The following is an 18,343-nucleotide window of genomic DNA, read 5'->3' on the forward strand; positions in this document are numbered from 1 at the left end:
TCACTTCGTACAACGGCCATGAATGAATAGAGCCATGTTTGAGTTATCGTCCGACCTGGTCTTCCAGAAGCTGTGAGACGACGGCGTTAAGTTTTACCGCTCGGAAGTGAAACGTATTTTTTTTTAGCTATCTCGAATTCTTGCGCATGAAACTGGGCATGAAACTTAGAAATAAACAATAAAGTTTAATTTAATTACTCAAGTCTTTTATTTCGATATTTTGCCGGTAGTTAGACATTCTCTCGTGAAAGCTCGACGCCCGAGTAACGAAAGCTCCATAATTTATGTCAAAGAAGTAAATCTGACGGTTTGCCTCGATGGCGACGTTTTACTACGAAAAGAAATGCAATTTATCTTCTGATAATCTCCAATCCTTCGCGAAAGCGGACGTTCACTTCGTATCTTGCTTTCCTTCCTTTTTATTTGACTGTCACACGTCCGATGCGCTCGTGTGATTTTCCAAGAACGGCTGATTTCGGGGATCTGATCGTCTTTCCGCGGTAGTTTATTGTCACCGATTTATCTTCGCTGAGAAAAATTCAACCAATAAAAATAGGAAAATTTACTGGCAATCATATTATTAGAGGCGCTTGTTTTGCGATTCTTGAATGATATGAAATATGCGGTGATCATAGAAAGATGACAGAAGTATGAGAAATATAACATAAAACATAGAAAGTATATTTTTTAAATAAATGGTGTGAAAATTCGAGATAAATATCATACACATTATTTATTATTAAACTGAAAAAGACGAAGTAAGTTTAATTTTTCGTTTTTATGTTATCGTATCTTTTTTAACATATATGTTCATAAATCTAAAATATAAGTTACATAAAATCAATTATGTCAAAAAATGTAAAAATCTTTGTCGCGAAATGTATCTACAGAAATGAGATATATTTTCAGACAATTATACAAGGATACATACATATTTTTATTTAGGAAGTCACGAAAAATATGACATCGATCTTGTCGAGACTGACACGTCCTGTTATAAAATGGATGGAATATGGATCGTATCTTGACATACTTAGAAATCAAGAACGTTATTTGCGCCTCGTGACAGGAAATCATACAGCAAAATATACCGTAAGTTTGACTAAATTTAAATTTACACTTTATATAATAATATCACAGACAATATCTGATGTGGAATTTGTCAAAAGTAACATTTAACCTGTAAATCTCTAAAATGTGAATTTAGGCCTCTCATTTGTTATAGGTTGCCCATTAAAAAATTTCATTAAATAAATTTTTAATAGTTAAATAAATTCTTAAATTCTTAATAGTTTGTTTAATTTTATATTTATTGGTGTAAAAATTCGTATCACATATATTCGTAGCATCATCAACCAGTTTACAAGACACGATTGGCTTTGCCAGAAGACTACGACAAAGTAATGACATTTATGAGCGACGCGTTTTTCAAAGACGATCCAATCATGGGGAGCATAGGTTTGGAGGAACAAGAACCCGCGCCGTCGTTGCTAAAACTCATGTATGACCATCTTCGTGATGGTATGACTATAATCGCTGAGGGACAGGACAATTGTATCGTGGGCGTCGCGGTGAACGCCGGCTCTTGTCCTTGGGATCCCGACAAGTTCGTCGAGTTCGCTAGGTGTTGTGAATGCGGGTCGACTCGCGACGTGATCGAGTTCGAGGCTTACGTGACCCGCAAACCAAATCTTTGGGAGCGTTACTGCGTTCTCAAGATCTTCGAGTGCAGCTATCTCGCGGTCGGACCGGACTTCCGTAACCGGGGTATTGCCAGAAAGCTCGTGCTAGATAGCTGGTATCTCGCGCGCGATTGCGGCTATCGATTGTTTCGTGTTGACTGCAGCAATAGGTGAGTCTGACTGGTTTGACCGTGGAATTCTGGTTAGAGTTATAGACACGTACGGAATGTCAGTCGTTTTGGCGCGACCCACTCGCTTCGAGCGGATCTTGAATAATTTTTGCGACGAGCTCGCATCAACGTGAGAGATCTATCCATCATGTATCACATCGTATGCTCAGTGAAACTGTTACCTTGTAATTCAAGTTCGCCCCGTAAGGCCAAAGCGGCTGATATATGGCTTTCCGTCATATTAAAAGAATAATGATCGAGTTTATTAAGACTGGTGTAATATTTGATGACTTGATGCGTTTTTGAGTATATGAACACGTTATTCGATACTGAAATATTATTATCGAGTATCGTTTTCCTGCGATCATATATTAAGCGAATCGAGCTGCAAGATATAAAGTTAAATTTGAGAGATTTACACAGATATTAATTCGAAACCTGATATCCATTGTTTAATATAAATATACCCATTTCAGATATATCGCGCGGATCGCGGAAGGTTTTGGATGGAAGCGAATATGTACAATTCCATTTAATCAATATCTTAAAGACGGCAAACTCGTTTTTAAGTATATTAAGGAGCCACATACCGAAATGCTGGTTTATATTGATCAAGTCACATTTTGTAAAGATTATTGTCCACCTTATAATAGCTGTAAAACGACATCAGCACCAAAAATCCTTAAAGAGAAAACTTAATGTCTCTTAGGTTGCTTTACCAAGGAAACTTTAACATATTTTATTAAAGTATGCTTCTCGCAGTTCTCTATTTACATCATAAATCAAATATTTTATTTGTTACAACATATTTGTATTTGTAAAAATAATTGAGAGAAAATTTATAATATCTAAAATGTAATGTACTGTTTAGTTTGTATAATTTTAAATTGTTAATGTAGAAATGTTTATAATTTATAATAGTTTATTAATAATAGTTTATTAATAATTTATAATTTATAATAGTTTATTATTATATACATTAACAATATATATATAAAATACACGTAATACTGTGTATATTATTTATGGTACTTCCGTATACTTCTTTAACATATCGTTATATGTTCCGTATACTTCTTTAACATATCGTTATATGTTAAAGATAATGCAAAGCATAAATTATTGATAACAGATAGATGATAAAGCACAATAGTCAGAGTGTTGGTGCTCTACTGTAGTCTAAAACAAAGTTTTTGTTCACGTTGATGACATACGTCGATTTCACAAGTACTAATCCCGACAGTTGAGCTTATTGGAATAGTCTATCACAGCGGAGAACAGTGATTGATGAGTTCAACGGCAGCTTATCTCGCGAGGAAACTCCTTTGAGTACGATTGAATAATACATAGCGACGCGCAAATGAAATTCCCGATATTTGACTTCTAAGCTCTACCTCTCGAACGAAAGCCCGCCGGCTAAACTTCTGCTGCCTGCGAAATTACGATTGCTCGGAGTTGCGAATGTACGGAATTCGGTTTCTAAATTTAAGCGGAAAGAGACGGATTTTCCTTTATACGTCTACCGAGACTTCCGTAAAAGAGGCCTCCGTAGAATCGGTAATTGTCTGCCAAACAAGGCTAGACAATCGTCGATCAACTACCGTCATAAAACATTAATGATCTGTAGGGCGAATTCTATTGTATGTATGCAAAATGTTTGAGAATGGTAACTGAATTGTCGGTCTGAAATGATTTATCGCCAGCCTAAGTCAACTCATTTGTAAAACAATTTGAAACAGACGTCCATTATGACCAATCATTGCTAAATGCATGCGTGGTAAGTAGAAATTATAGTAAAAATTACCTTCATATTTTAAATATTGATAAAATATAGGTATAAAAGATAGCTATCGTAATTTCATATAAATAACGATAATGAACTATAATTTTTTTATCATTTATAATAAAAAACTATTATTAAGTTATGAGCATATAATTATGAATTTAAAAAATAGTTTTATCTAAAGAATCTAGTGTTATTATTATTATCCATCTTTTATAATATCTTACAATTATGTCTGATTCTATTGCTGCAATTTATATTGTCTAGTATTTAATATCAATATTTGGCACAAGTTAAGTTATAAAATTTAATGGAAAGTTAATTGCATTGTTAATAGAGAATAGGTATTATCAATAGTTTTCACAAAATGTTAAAATTATTTGTAAAAGTATATTATTCTCATTATGTGTTATTATTTTAAATTACGAGAATTTTTAACTTATAACAAAACGTTTCAAACATATTTTATGTTTAAAATATTTTCAAATATATTTACGATCTGTATCCTGAAATAAATTAGTCATGCAAATGATAATATGAAATATCTATAAAGCTTTACTAAGTTGTTAGTACTACTGCTAGAAACTCGTGAAAATATTATGTGCATACATTATTCTTATATGATCAAATCCGGTTTTTGTGTGATATAATGTATAAAATCTTGTATTAAATCTTTGTTATTATTGTTTTTGTTATTCTAGTTTGTATAAAATCTTTGTTATTCCGTCACCAAATCTATTATTATTTGCTGTCATATTATTATATCATTACATCTCAAAATCTATTATTATTTGCGTTATATCATTACATCTCTCTTCTAGATTTATATATATTATATATAAATGTATATTACTTCTATAAGATTTATATATAAATGTAAATTTAATTCTCCTTTAAATCGAATTGCATTAAATAAATTGCTAGGAAATATAAGTGAAGGAAACCCTGGAAATTATTTTTATGCTATTTTTAGATCTTGTGGTTTTATGCTATTCTCTAGACCTGTTTCTTACGCAATCTTCTTATATAAGAATTTAAGATTAGAAAGTCTGCTATAGAGACATTCACATGTAAAACTTATATTTTAAATTCTTTTTATCTGTGATGAAATAATCTTTTTCATTAATATAAATAAAATAATTTTTATTTAAATAAATTTGAAAGTTATATACGTACAAGGAGTAGACAAAATAATGTGACTACCTGAAAAATACACTATATTTGTTTATTAATAAGGGCTATCATTTGCCTTCAATGCAGCTCAATCTTTTATCAAAATATCTGCAAATTGCTTTAGAGATGTTGGAGAAGGAAACCCGTTTCTCACTCTCTTTTCCAAAACTACTCATAGTGATTCAATAATATTTAAATCGGATAATTGTGCTGGTCAGAGAAGATGTTGAAATTTATTCTGATGCTGTCCAAATCAAGATTGAATTTTTCTAGCTGTGTATATGAACGTTACCATCTTAAAAATAGCATTATTTGATAGAAAAATGAGACAATATTCCACTAGAGACTGTTCAAAAATTGTGTTAAAAAATGATTCTATTCTAAGGAGAATTGAAGCTGTATTAAAGACAAACGGTGATCTAATAAATATTTATTTTCAGGTGTTCACATTATTTTGTCTATCTCTTGTATAACATATACATATATGGCACGTCTGCAATAATTTACATTCATTGTTGTATTAACACGCATCTTCATCAGAAACTAATGGATAGAGCGTATTATAATTGGAGTAGAACTATTCGCATTTCTCAAAAACGATCTTGAGCCGATTTCGGAGCTGTAATGATTAATGAAGTTAGAGAACTGCGCGTAGTTTCGTAATACCGTAACAACTATCGAGTCGGAATTACAGTTGAGGAACTGTAAGGTGAGTCGTCGTTTCGGTCGGAAGGAGAATCCTGTCGTCTCTCTTTGGCTCCGTATCCATCCGATCACGTACCAAGCTTGATTTGATTTTGATTCAACGTACACTAGAAACGCATTTAATACACGTGCTTGCGTGTCGGGTTGCGCGTGCATCGACTAAGAATGAATGTTTTCCGTTGCCCGATATGGCGATAAGACTATATTCCTATTGTCGCACAGCCATGTCATTATACAGCGAGCAAAATAGAACTAGTTTAATATCTCTGAACATGTACGAAAGCAGGTTCTAATTGTCTCATGTATATTTTTTTATCTTCATTTAACAAAATAATATTCTTCTATAAAATTAAAGAAAGATACCCTTTGAATGCATCAGTAAATGCTCTACATCAATTATTCAAGTCCACTATCTCGTGAAGGTAATGTATCTTTTCGTATATACTGTAGACAAATTTTTAATTAATACTGCATTCTCGTCAGCAATATGGTACGTGACGATAAACGGTTTCCTCCATGTATATGTACGGTCGGAGTTAATGTTCATCTAGGCTTTTGAACATGGTGTGGACGAGCTTAATCTACATAATTTCAATCCCCAGCGCAGCACACGGGTCTGTATACTCGGAGTTATGCGTTTGCGCATCGTAAACATGAGTCCAAGTGATTCCGCTAATATCCAAAATTGTTTGTCGAATCGAAATAGTTTGATCTGAGACTTCCGGAATTTTTGCTTCTTTTGCAATTGTAATCAATACGTATCGGAATTGATCGCTGTTTCTATCTAAGATTCTGCTATTGTGATACTTGCACATATCCCGTTATCTCGTAACACTAATTGAGCTCTCAGATGGAAAATTCAATCATGTTAATCCGTGTTTATTTCTGATTGAATTCATGGAAACGTGCGCTATTCGCAACAATTGTTTCTAGTGTACTATACCAGTATTATAGTATATATTACTTGCGTAATTTCTCGCATTAAATATTTTATTTTATAAATAATTTCAAATATTTGTTGATTTTTCAAAGTGTATTATATGATATGATAAAAAACGAATTTTATATGTGAATTAGCTCGATTATTGCTAATCATATAATAATTTCTTCTCTTTAATACAATACAGTAATAATCTTCATTTAATCATACATTAACTATCAAGTGTTTACGCTCATAATTAATTTGTTTAAGATTTATATACTTTCAATGTTACGTCATATTTATACATAAAAATATTTTAGAGAAATGTTATACTCTTTTTATGCTCTTCTGAAATTTTTTACTTTTCATAAAAACATTGAGAAAAGAAATTGAGATAAAATATATTTTCTACAAGGTTTATTGTAATTATTATTGTTATATTGTTTTTATGCACGATTATTTTGATTATTAAGGGCTAATGACAAAAAAAATATAAATAATGATAAATAATATATATTTTTAAAATAGTTTAAAACGAGTATATATAGAAACTTTATTTAGATTGGAGACTTTATTTTTTATATTGATATTTCTCTCTCTCTTTTTCTCTCTCTACTATTTTTTATTATAATAAATTAAATTACTTTGCTAGTTTAATTTAGCGACAATTTTAAAAGTATAAATACGATTATATTTATTCTCTATATATAAACACAATCCAAAATCAAGGCTATCAAACAATGATCCTTGATCTTTTAAAAATGGCATTGCATTATACGCGAGTAATATATAACGCGAAATAGTTAATATTTTTAACTGCATGCCTTTGATGACTATCACTTCTGTAATGACTATCAAATTTTAATAATTAATAATGAAATTTAATAGACAAATTCAGCAATCTATAAACTGATATTATATAAATAAAAACTGGTTATATATAAATAAACTAGATATTATATAAAAAACTGATATTATGTAAGTAAAAAACTATTATATAAGTAAAAGACTTTTAAATATATTTAATGTAATACGTACGTAATGCGTATTCTTAAATTGCCATATTTCTAGATAAATAATAAATAATACTAATTGGAAAAAAGAATTAAATTCAAATAGTATTTAAAGCTATAGTAAACTGTAAAATAGTAAAATTTAATTCTTTTTTCCGATTAGTATTGTTTAGTAATAAATGCACGGAAAAATAAACTTAACGAAATTTTACTTTTTTCGTAATTTTACAAATAATTTTACAAATAATTTTACAAAATTATTTATTTCATATTAATATTTATAATTGTAGTTGTAGTTATTTATCGAAAGCACTGATTCAATTATTTATGTTTTAGACATTTATAACTAAATGAAAAGAGAGACAAGTTTCATTGTGTCACAGACAGACAAGAACTATCTTTACATAATTTTCTTATCGATTTACACTTACGATACATACACTTCCACTAAATATGGCTATACTAAAATATTTATATCATATTTAAAATATTGATAATGTATACACTTTGATATCTTGATATTTATTATTTCTATATATGTTTGTATATTCTGATAAAATTATTTAAAAATATATTAAGTTATAATAATTAAAAATTAAAAATTAAAAAAGCAAGAATGTAGTATATATATATATATATATATATATATATATATATATATATATATATATATATATATAATGTTTTATTGTACAGCTTAAAAGAATAAAATAAATTTCTTATTCTTGTTTTAAAAAAGATAAGTTGATGAAATAAATATAAAACGTATTCTTTATATTACAAACATTAGACAATAATACTCTACAATAATTGTTAAATTCACCATTTTTATATGCTATTTTATACATATTTAGTTAGATAGATACAGTTAGATATTATATGTAGAACGTTGTCAAAGAGGTTCGCGAAATAATATAACAATTACATATTATAATTAATAATATTTTTACATTAGAGAGAGAGAGAGAGAGAGAGAGAGAGAGAATGAATAAACTGTCAAGTGTTATGTTATCTTTTGGAAATTTCAGCCATAGATAAAATTTTCATTATAATTATTCTTGTAATCATTTTTTAATTATTGCAATTTTTTTTATCAAGTAATAATCTCACATTTTTCTTCAAGGTCGAGTATATACCTAACAGCCTGGTCACGTTTACACTCGATGCTTGTGAAGCATATAAGTTAATGCAAAGTATCATATACCGAAGAAATCTACATAACACGTTTGCTTCGTTTCGCGAGATTCAGTCTGACCGCGTCTCTTCAGCAGAAACTATGCTTTAAACAATTGTTAATATTGTATAATAATTATTTTGTCATAAAATTAATTTAAAAGTTTTTTGAAACAATCTCATTTTTTTTCAAACTAATTGGATTATTATTGTGGAGGTTAGAGGACAACATTATAACATATCTTCAACATCAATACGTAAGTAATACATAATCTGGTTTCAAATATTATTTTATGGGACTTAGACAATACGATTTATATTTTTTACATATAATAATTAGAGATTTGGCTCAAGTAATCAAAAAATTAAAAAGAAAATGGCATAAGAGCCAACGCGCGGTAGTTGGAGCGCGGAGAAGCAACAACACTTCTTTCTATTTTCAATATTAGAAAACACTTTATTAAAAACACATTATAATAACAACAAACGAACGTATTTATTTTATTATTTTTATTCTCGATTTGTAAGATCTGCTGTGACATCGCATAGCATAACTATAGTATAAATTAACTGTTGGAAGCAGAGCGCTTACTAGACCTCCGCGGGATGCAATTTAGCGTCACCTACGCGTCGAGAACAAATTCGTTTAATGTAACGCGTCACTATCTGTAATATAAATTGTTAACATCGCGCTGAAGAAGGATCAAAAGATGATCCGAAACGTTCGTTTGTTGTTATTATAATGTGTTTTTTAATAAACTAATATTGAAAAAAGAAAGAAGTGTTGTTGCGCTCCAACTACCGCGCGTTGGCTCTTATGCCATTTTCTTTTTAATTTTTTACATAGTTAAATAATTTTATGTGCAAATAAAAAAAATAGTTACTATCAATGCTTATGTACATACATATGTATGAATATTTTAGAAGGCTGTAGGAAAGATAGATATAATTGATTATGCTAATCGATATGTTTATCTCACTATTTTCCGGGTGCAGGATAAACTTGTCACATTATGTACATAAATTGTATAGCAACAAGAGATTAAATATTAAGATTAAATATATGAGTATATCTATATCCTTCTTTTCCTTATTGTTCATAGAATGAAGTTGATTACCGCTACCTCATCGATTATTATGATCCTATGGATTTTGACTATGAGCAATTTAACATGCAGTAAGAGATTATTGATCATTACTCCAGCCCCATCCTACAGTCATCAGATAGTATTTCGGGCACTATGTCTCGCTTTAAATAAACGGGGTCACGAGATAGTAACATTGACTCCAAACATTTTCAACGACTCTAGCCTAATCAACTATAAGGAAATAGACTTCGGTTTTGTATATGAAAAGATCGATGATACTGATTTGAGTCAGACTCGTTGGAATCTCACGCAATTGGGAGGATTAAAAACGAGATTATTGAGATTGGGTCATGATATCGCGGAGGATGTTCTTAGTCATCCTGATTTATTGAAATATTATGCGAATGAAACGAATGTCCAATTTGATGCGGTGATAGCCGAAATGATTATGACTCCTGCAATTTATATGCTGGCGCACAGATTTCATGCTCCTTTAATAGGTAAGATAAAATTAATGGATAAAATTCATTATTACTTAATTATTTTGGATTATATAGGGTGTATGTGTAATAGATGCAGATAATGAATCGCTTAATGAGTTTTATAATCGCAGGTATTATGTCTATGGATTTGCAAAACTGCCACCGTTTCAATTTCGGCAGCCCTGTGCTACCATCGCATCCTTCTAATTGGGAGATCGAAAATGATACAGGCTTGAATCTTCCATTTTGGAAACGGTTGAAGAATTTTATAAAAACTTGGTGGCACATACAGTTTTGGTTTAATACTTTTGCGTTCAAGCAACAACAAATTGCCGAAAAGTACTTTGGCAAAGATATACCGCATATCATCGACGTTGCAAAGAACATGAGTCTTATTTTAATTAATCAAGAACCATTGCTAGCATATGCGAGACCCGAGATACCTAATATTGTACATTTTAGTGGATTACACATCAAAAAGACACCAACGTTGTTGCCGAAAGTACATACATTTTTTTAACAATCAGTATCCAACTTTCATTATTTATTATCGATCATTCTCACATATTTTATCTGAAGAAATTATGATATTTTATCTGAGAAAATATCTGATGAATATATTCCTTTATAAAATTTCCCTTCTGTAGAATTTAAAAGACTTCTTGGATGGCGCAGTAAATGGCTTCATTTATATGAGTCTGGGAACAAACGTGAAAAGTAAATTATTGCCGAAGGGAATGCTGGAGGTGTTTACCAATGCCTTCGCCAACTTACCTTACAAAGTACTGTGGAAATTCGAAAGCGACGATTTTCGTGTCCCTTCTAATGTTTTTATCTCAAAATGGATCCCGCAACAGGGTGTACTCGGTAAATTAAAACGGACAAGTCAGCGTTTTATAGTAATTAATATTGAGATTATTTAATCCTTTTTTTCCTTCTTATTTTCGTAGCTCATCCAAACATCAAGCTCTTCATTTATCAAGGCGGATTGCAGAGTACCGAAGAAGCGGTTCATTACGCCGTCCCGCTCATAGGAATACCATTTGTCTTCGATCAGGTGTATCAAGTTATGAAAATGGTTTCTCTGGGAGTAGCAAAACACCTGGATATAGTCCAGCTTACGACACCGGAGCTGCGAGACACTATACTGGAAATCGCCGGTGATAAGCGGTAATTGCAATGTCAATTATTTATGCATGTGTGTCTAATAATAACATCTTACAAATAGAAAATAATAATAATATAAATATTTATATATATTAATTATCGTGCATTTAATGCTTTGTTTGTAGATACAAAGATAAAATGTTGGAGTTACGTGCTCTCACAAAAGACAAGCCTTACGATAGCTTAGAGAATGCTATATGGTGGATTGAGTTCGTAATGCGTCACAATGGTGCACCTCACTTACATTTCAATGGAGTCGATACCGCGTGGTATCAACAATTCGATTTAGATATCATTGTATTCCTGTCGATAACATTATTCTTAGTTTTATGTATTCTCTTAGCTATTGTAGGAAGCGGTTTGAAGTTTTTCTATAAATATTATGATATAAACAGTCGATTACATAATCTATTTAAATCATGCATAAAGCTTAAAATGTTTGCGACAAAAAAAATTAAATCTACATAATCAAATTTTGTGAATTAAAATAATGTGTAAATCATTATTGTATCGAAATTTTCCGACATTCTTTTTGTTTGAACTATGACAAGCGTAATACGATTTAAGAAAAATAAGACTATGCTTTTATAAAAAATAAATACGTAAAAATAAAATATGTAAAATAATTGCGAAAATAGACCTCTTTTATCTCTCGAGCACTTGTGCACTTGTGGATTTTACATTGCTCATTTATACGAAAAATAGGGAAGAGAGGAAGCCGAAGAAAAAGCGAGAGAGGGCAAATTTTGGCACAGGGGCGAATACTGTCAGTATAAAACTGGTAGTTGAGCGAAATGGGTTTTGTGAACGTACGAAATTGCATCCCAAGATCCATTATGTTCATTTGTGCGTATTCATGGAATTATGAGACAGAAAGCAAAAAGAGAGGAGGCTGGAAAAAATAAGAGGAAAGAAAAAAAGAGGAAGTGAGAATATTACGAGAGATTATATAATGTATAATGTGCACGATCTTACTTTCAAATTTATATATAAGTATGCATGTGCGCTGAAGATAGACAATATAAAAAAATTTCAAATATGTAACTATGCTAATTGAACAACAGAAATACAAAATCATAGGTATGAAATAGCTTCGTATAATAATTCGAAAAATATTGCTAATTAGTAGAAACGCAGATAATAATATTCTCTCGAATAATATATAAATATATCATTAACAATGATATTTAACATATTTTCTAAATACGCTTATTTCGTAGAAATTCAAAATTCAATTGGTTTCGGAAATTACGTTAAGTGTCACATGTTATTGTTAACATGACCGATGTGTTTCGAATATCAGGTTAATGAGGCTCCCTTTGCCGCCGGTTCGCGCGTCCATTTGGCAGATGGACCTAATTCAGAGTGCAAGGATCCATTAACACGTATATTCGACCCAAGGAATGTATAGCGCGATAATGTATACGATGCTAACATCGCGCACGTACACAGGGCCAAATGCCGCCGACCGAGCACACGTATTCTATGAACATTGCAGCAACAATTAGGAGACCCCTTTGCCATCGGGCGGAATACATATCTACGGCTATTTCAAGTGCCTGTGTGAAACCTATGCGAATCGCGAACACGTATACTCGTACACACAGTACAGATAACTATGGCATTCATCGCCTGTTGTAACATAGTCGCGCATACGCTATACTCTCTGTCTCAGAAGCGAAACATTGACTAATCAGGCTACTGATTAGAAGTTTGATATTGTAGGAAACATTTCTGATTTATTTATTTATTTGAAGTATCTCTGAAAAATTAATTAATAATTATTTCTGATATTTGTCGCATCTTTTTGTTTATGACTTGTTTCTTTGAAGATGAGGATAATACATTAAGTCAATAGTTTCATCTTTAATGTCAATTTCCTGATAATTGATAATAGCAATAAATTCAGAATCAAAGTAATAAATTAGCATTTGATTACACCATACATCAGAATTTAATTTCTTGTTGCGAGGATCAGATTAAGGTGGAGATGCGATATACCATGGCATATATATTAGCGTGTTTAAGCTTTTACTACTTTCAGCATTGCAGCACTGATCGATGCGCATTCTTTCCTTGGCAATGAATGTATCGGATCGCATTATTCAGGCGTGCCGACTTTTATTTAAAACACAACAAATTCGGATGGTAGACGCCCGAGCGAAACGATAAAGGACGTGGTGCATCACACAGGAACACGACTAAAAATACAAATAGGTATGAGGGCGATGGGGCCTCGCGCGCAATTGCGTCGTTTCGACGTTACTTTAGCAGCTTGTCGCTACCGAAAGCGGATCACTCTCGCATTCAAGAGACACGTTATCACGTTTCGCCGCATCAACGGAATTTGGAGTATTTTCAATTTCCTATGGCAAATACACATACATGCACACAATGAGAGAACATTGATACGAATGCATGCGATATTCCTGTAGACGCAGCCGCCAATAAAAGACAATCATGCGAAATGTTGCACGCTATTTCCGACAAAATCGGATATCTTGTACACATGACACAAACGAGAAAACACATCGACGGTATCATGCCATTAGATGAAACGTTTGTCCAATTACGGACAATCTCCGAATTTGAATAACACGCTCTTACTATCATTATCATTCTTTTGTTTGGCCGTGCTTCCTGCCACAGTTGCAATCTGCAATTTAGAACAATTTATGTTATATGTCGATGTTATAGAATAAATAACGATGATTACGTAACAAATTTATGGTATTTAATTAAAATGTCAAATTTAATAGAATCTTAATTTCAAAACAATTTTCTGATAATTTCACAATCAGTGAAATCGTATCGCGTGAAAAATTAGAAATGGTATCTTAACATTTTGAGTATGATACATTGATATAATTATAAAGGCATAAGTTGGTTGCCTATTTATTGTAACGCGCAAGTTCTCTGAGAATAATTCTTCAGTTATAGTATAATCGAAAAAATCAAATCCTACTGGCCATGCAATTGTTTCGCGAACTTTTATTAACAATAAAGCAACGTTTCAACACTCGTGGTAATATTCCTCCCTTCCCGATTCCCTCGTTAGATCGATTCGATCAGGCGATGAGTCCATCGACGATGAATCGAAATAATCAAGTATAGATAGATTTGCATACAACGTGAGAGAGTCGGCTACATCTCTGTAAGTTGCAGTGAAAGGATTCCTGATTGCGCACCCCATCCTCCCACCCGACGAAGGGACGCGTCCCTCTTTGATCGAATGCTGCTTCTGTTCTCTTTATCGAGATCGCATTAGCCGAACGAGGAAGAAGGAAAAAGAATTCCAATATCGCGCAAAAATTTGTCTCTGGGCAACCAATAGTCCGCTCGAAACGTTAAGCCGGATTTTTATTTCTCGTTCCGTGCTACAAACTCGACGGGCGCGAAACAGTAATAAGTCAAACTAAAACGAGGTATATCCGCTCTTCATTCTGAAAGCCGGATTTGACTTCAGTTTTGAGGTTTAAATTAACGAATAAGTTTTTTTCAGTATTAGAGTGTTAATCGTCTAAAAGTCTAAAATGTTAATCGCTTGTAATACTTAAAAAAAGATATATAATTAGTCGCATTTTGATGTACGTGTATATGCGTATAAATTATAAATAAATATTCAAACTGTGCATACATTTTTTAGACATGAGATACAGAATTAAGAAATTTCTAAATATGAAAGGTAGAAGATTAAATAAATTAAAAAAAGATTATAAATAGTGCTAAATATGCATCCTCGTTTACTCTTTGTACAGAATATTCGCAAAGCATTTTATAAAAACTTCTCTTTATAGCGGCTAACAAGATTTTTCTCGCTCACCAGACTAGCGGCCGTTATCTTCGAGATTTATTTTAATTTGTTCTCGGAATAGGAAGTTTCTGCAGTCGCGGCACGAAGTTCGGTATAATTACAGATAGTTACAGACAAGGCAGCCTGTCACAAGCCGTGTGCGTATACGAGATATTACGCACCTTCAATCTGTAAATAACGAAAGGAAATAAAGGAGAGAGTGAAAAAGCGACGAGAAGACGTTGCATTTAGGAGTCATTTCATTTCTACAATTTTCTTACAATGAAAAAATAATATGACCTAAAGAAGATTGAAAGAAAGAATGAAAGGCGGTGTTAAATGAAGAAAGATGCTTGTAAAACGTTCAATAGGAAAAAAATTGGAAATAATAGAGAAATGTAATAGAGTTTCTTACTAATACATTCAAATAATAAAATAGACGTGCAGATAACTTTTGACAAAAATACATCGATCTTGAGAAAAAAGAAGAGCTCCTTTTACGACTGAGAATTTCTCCGGACGCGACTTGCTCGTAAATATTTACCTTGGCATTAGTGCGGCGAAGGTAAATTCTGGTCGTAATTACATCTGCATGATAAAGACTTGCGTTCGTCTAACATGTAGATTTAAAAAGTCAAGGAAGTCTCTTTAATTTTAAAGCGACCTTCAAAGTTGTTGACTAAAGATTATACCACATTTAAATGGACACATATACAATGCATACATATACTATCCCAATTAATAAAAGACCGAGTTGCTTAAGTTACTGATTTATATAATAAAGTTTTTCTTTTGAATTCATTTTTTTTATATATAGCAAATTTATTTATATATAACAAAAAACATTTATATTTTATTCTCCTCTTAACTGTCAATCTTTGGCATATTTGTATCGCGATATAGAATTTATATACAGAATAACTAAGCTTTTCATTAATTGCTACTTCTCGATTGTGTTGTTTCTTTTCTTGTTAGATCAATTGCGAGATATATTTTTTAATTAGATACGCATCAAATATTTAGTCGGAAGTGAATGCTTGAATGTAAATAAAAGCGGGAGAGAGATAGCTGGATTAAAATTGAACGAAGCATCAAGATTTTTATTTAGAGCAGCTTACGAAATTAAATGCTCGTGCTTTTTATTTGAGATATCTCCCATTTCTCCTTTTACGCTCAGTGATTTCGTAAATGAATTTTTGCGTCAAGAATACCAATTACGTACTGGGCTAACTACATTTCCAGAACGCTCCGGTTGGAAACAGTCCAATGCCGCTTGGCGAGGTCGCTGCCAAGTGCGTTAAAATCTATCGATCCACAAATTGCCGCGCGAATCCATTTAATCTTCGCCGTTGTAGATGGAATGAAATAAAATAGACTAATAAGAAAGCGCTTTGCGGACCATATTAGTACGGAAACTCGCAGATAATGTAGCTGTACTAATAAATCACAAATCTCTTCTTCATGATAAAGAACTACGTCATGTAATTGGCTTCTCGGAATGTCCTGCAATTAATTGTGGAAAAAATGTACCTATTTAACTTCAAACACAGTACATGTCTTTTACAATTAGCAGGCTCTTGTGTCATTTGTATTACCTTTTATTAGACTAATATCATTTTAAAACTAGTAAAGTCAACGTAAAAATTTTTTCAATTTCATCTAAAGCACATTAATCTGAAACACCCTCGACAACGCATCGTGAACGTTTGATTTTCATTAATCGCCAAGTGCAACGCAAACAAAACACAGATCACGTAGCGAGATGTTGCTTCCGCATCGCGAATTGCATTATCGTCGCGGCGTACGATGCAGCATCGATGACAAATACAATAAACGCCGAGCCGTGTTGACGATAATGGCAGTATCATCCCGCGTATTACTACGGCGAATCGAAGTGAACGAGCATTATTCCTGAATGCGCCAGAAATTACGTTGCATCTTGTGCACGATCACGCCGTTTTGTCGTCGTACGATACGTCGCGGTTTTGAAAAAACCGACCGACTATTACCACGTGGCACCGAGGCGCAATGAAGCATCATACAAAATTGCATACGGATACGGATGCAAGTAATAAATGAGATTTCAGCTGGTTGAATGCGAATAAATGAAGCGCGTCACGATGATGATGGACCGGCACGAGTAGGAGGAAAAAATCGCCCAGAAAATTGACGGCGTTGCCGGTCGAGCACATCGATTCACGCGCCGCGGTGTCGTTTTCAGCTTTCCCACGGTATGGGCGAGACGAACTTTCCAATTCAATTTCCAGATGGGTCACACAAAGACTTATTTATGAAACGTTCGTCAAGAGTGAAAGCGGGATCGTCGAGGGATTCGCGAAAGATGAACGAAGAAGACGAGAGCTCCTCCTCCGATTCTGATAACGCCATTTATGCCAGAATCACTGTTGTTAAAAGATATCAAAATAATTGAAAAAGTTTAAGTAGACTGCAATGTTATTTACGGTAAGCTAGGTAACCGTAGCATTTTTGATCTTCGAGTTAATCGCGTGGAATCGCGAAAGTTGGCGATATCATTGTCAAATTCCTGTCCTTAACAAAACTATGTTTGGACATTAAGGAATCGATTCGAGTATTAGTGCAAGACATTTAATTAATACAATCATTACTGATCCTGTTATTTTAACATTTGTTAACTGTATAGCATATATAAATTTGGTATATCGATAATTTACATCGATAATTTATCGATAATTTATTGAATCATGTATTTGATAGCATATACTTGCAATTAATAATAACTAATTAATAAATTAGCGATAAATTAGCATTAATTATCACACATCAGGATCTGATTTTTGCCAAATTAACGGAGGTATATCGCATAGCGCACACGTTTCTCGATTAGACGTTTAGACATGTTGAGTGGCAGGAACCCAACCGAGGAACCAGGAGGGAAGGGAATCGACGAGAGGGAAGGATAGGGTGAGAAATAGGCAAGAAGTAATTCGGAGACGGGGGTAACCCGGAGCCACTGAACTTTCTCGATTAAAAGTTAATTACCTTTCGGCTAAGACCGCAGAATTTCAATCGACGGACGAATAATTGTTCTACTGTGGATGGGAACTCCAGCAGCGGGGCAATTAACAGAATAAACATTTAATCTCGTCTCGCTGTGAATTTCTTGATGACATTAATGTCAACGATAAATCGCAAAGGATACCGTCGATGAGT

The 18,343-nt window shown here is 32.7% G+C and overlaps 2 protein-coding genes across 2 annotated transcripts; both read left to right on the forward strand.

Annotated features, from left to right (window-relative positions):
• The first annotated feature begins 490 nt into the window (after positions 1-490).
• On the forward strand, positions 491-2,746 carry LOC145970220 (arylalkylamine N-acetyltransferase-like 2). The gene is made up of 4 exons (XM_083096783.1): positions 491-758; positions 946-1,092; positions 1,347-1,852; positions 2,329-2,746. The coding sequence occupies exons 2-4, from the start codon at positions 961-963 to the stop codon at positions 2,549-2,551; spliced, it is 861 nt and encodes a 286-aa protein (XP_082952909.1). The 5' UTR covers positions 491-758; positions 946-960; the 3' UTR covers positions 2,552-2,746.
• A 5,892-nt stretch (positions 2,747-8,638) lies between these two features.
• On the forward strand, positions 8,639-13,173 carry LOC145969895 (UDP-glucosyltransferase 2-like). The gene is made up of 6 exons (XM_083096200.1): positions 8,639-8,878; positions 9,725-10,209; positions 10,323-10,693; positions 10,839-11,058; positions 11,142-11,361; positions 11,484-13,173. The coding sequence occupies exons 2-6, from the start codon at positions 9,726-9,728 to the stop codon at positions 11,824-11,826; spliced, it is 1,638 nt and encodes a 545-aa protein (XP_082952326.1). The 5' UTR covers positions 8,639-8,878; position 9,725; the 3' UTR covers positions 11,827-13,173.
• Positions 13,174-18,343: the final 5,170 nt, after the last annotated feature.

The sequence above is a fragment of the Camponotus vicinus genome, unplaced genomic scaffold, assembly GCF_025532165.1.
Source record: "Camponotus vicinus isolate PSW18456_S1 unplaced genomic scaffold, iyCamVici1.0 SCAF_4, whole genome shotgun sequence".
NCBI lineage: Eukaryota > Metazoa > Arthropoda > Insecta > Hymenoptera > Formicidae > Camponotus > Camponotus vicinus.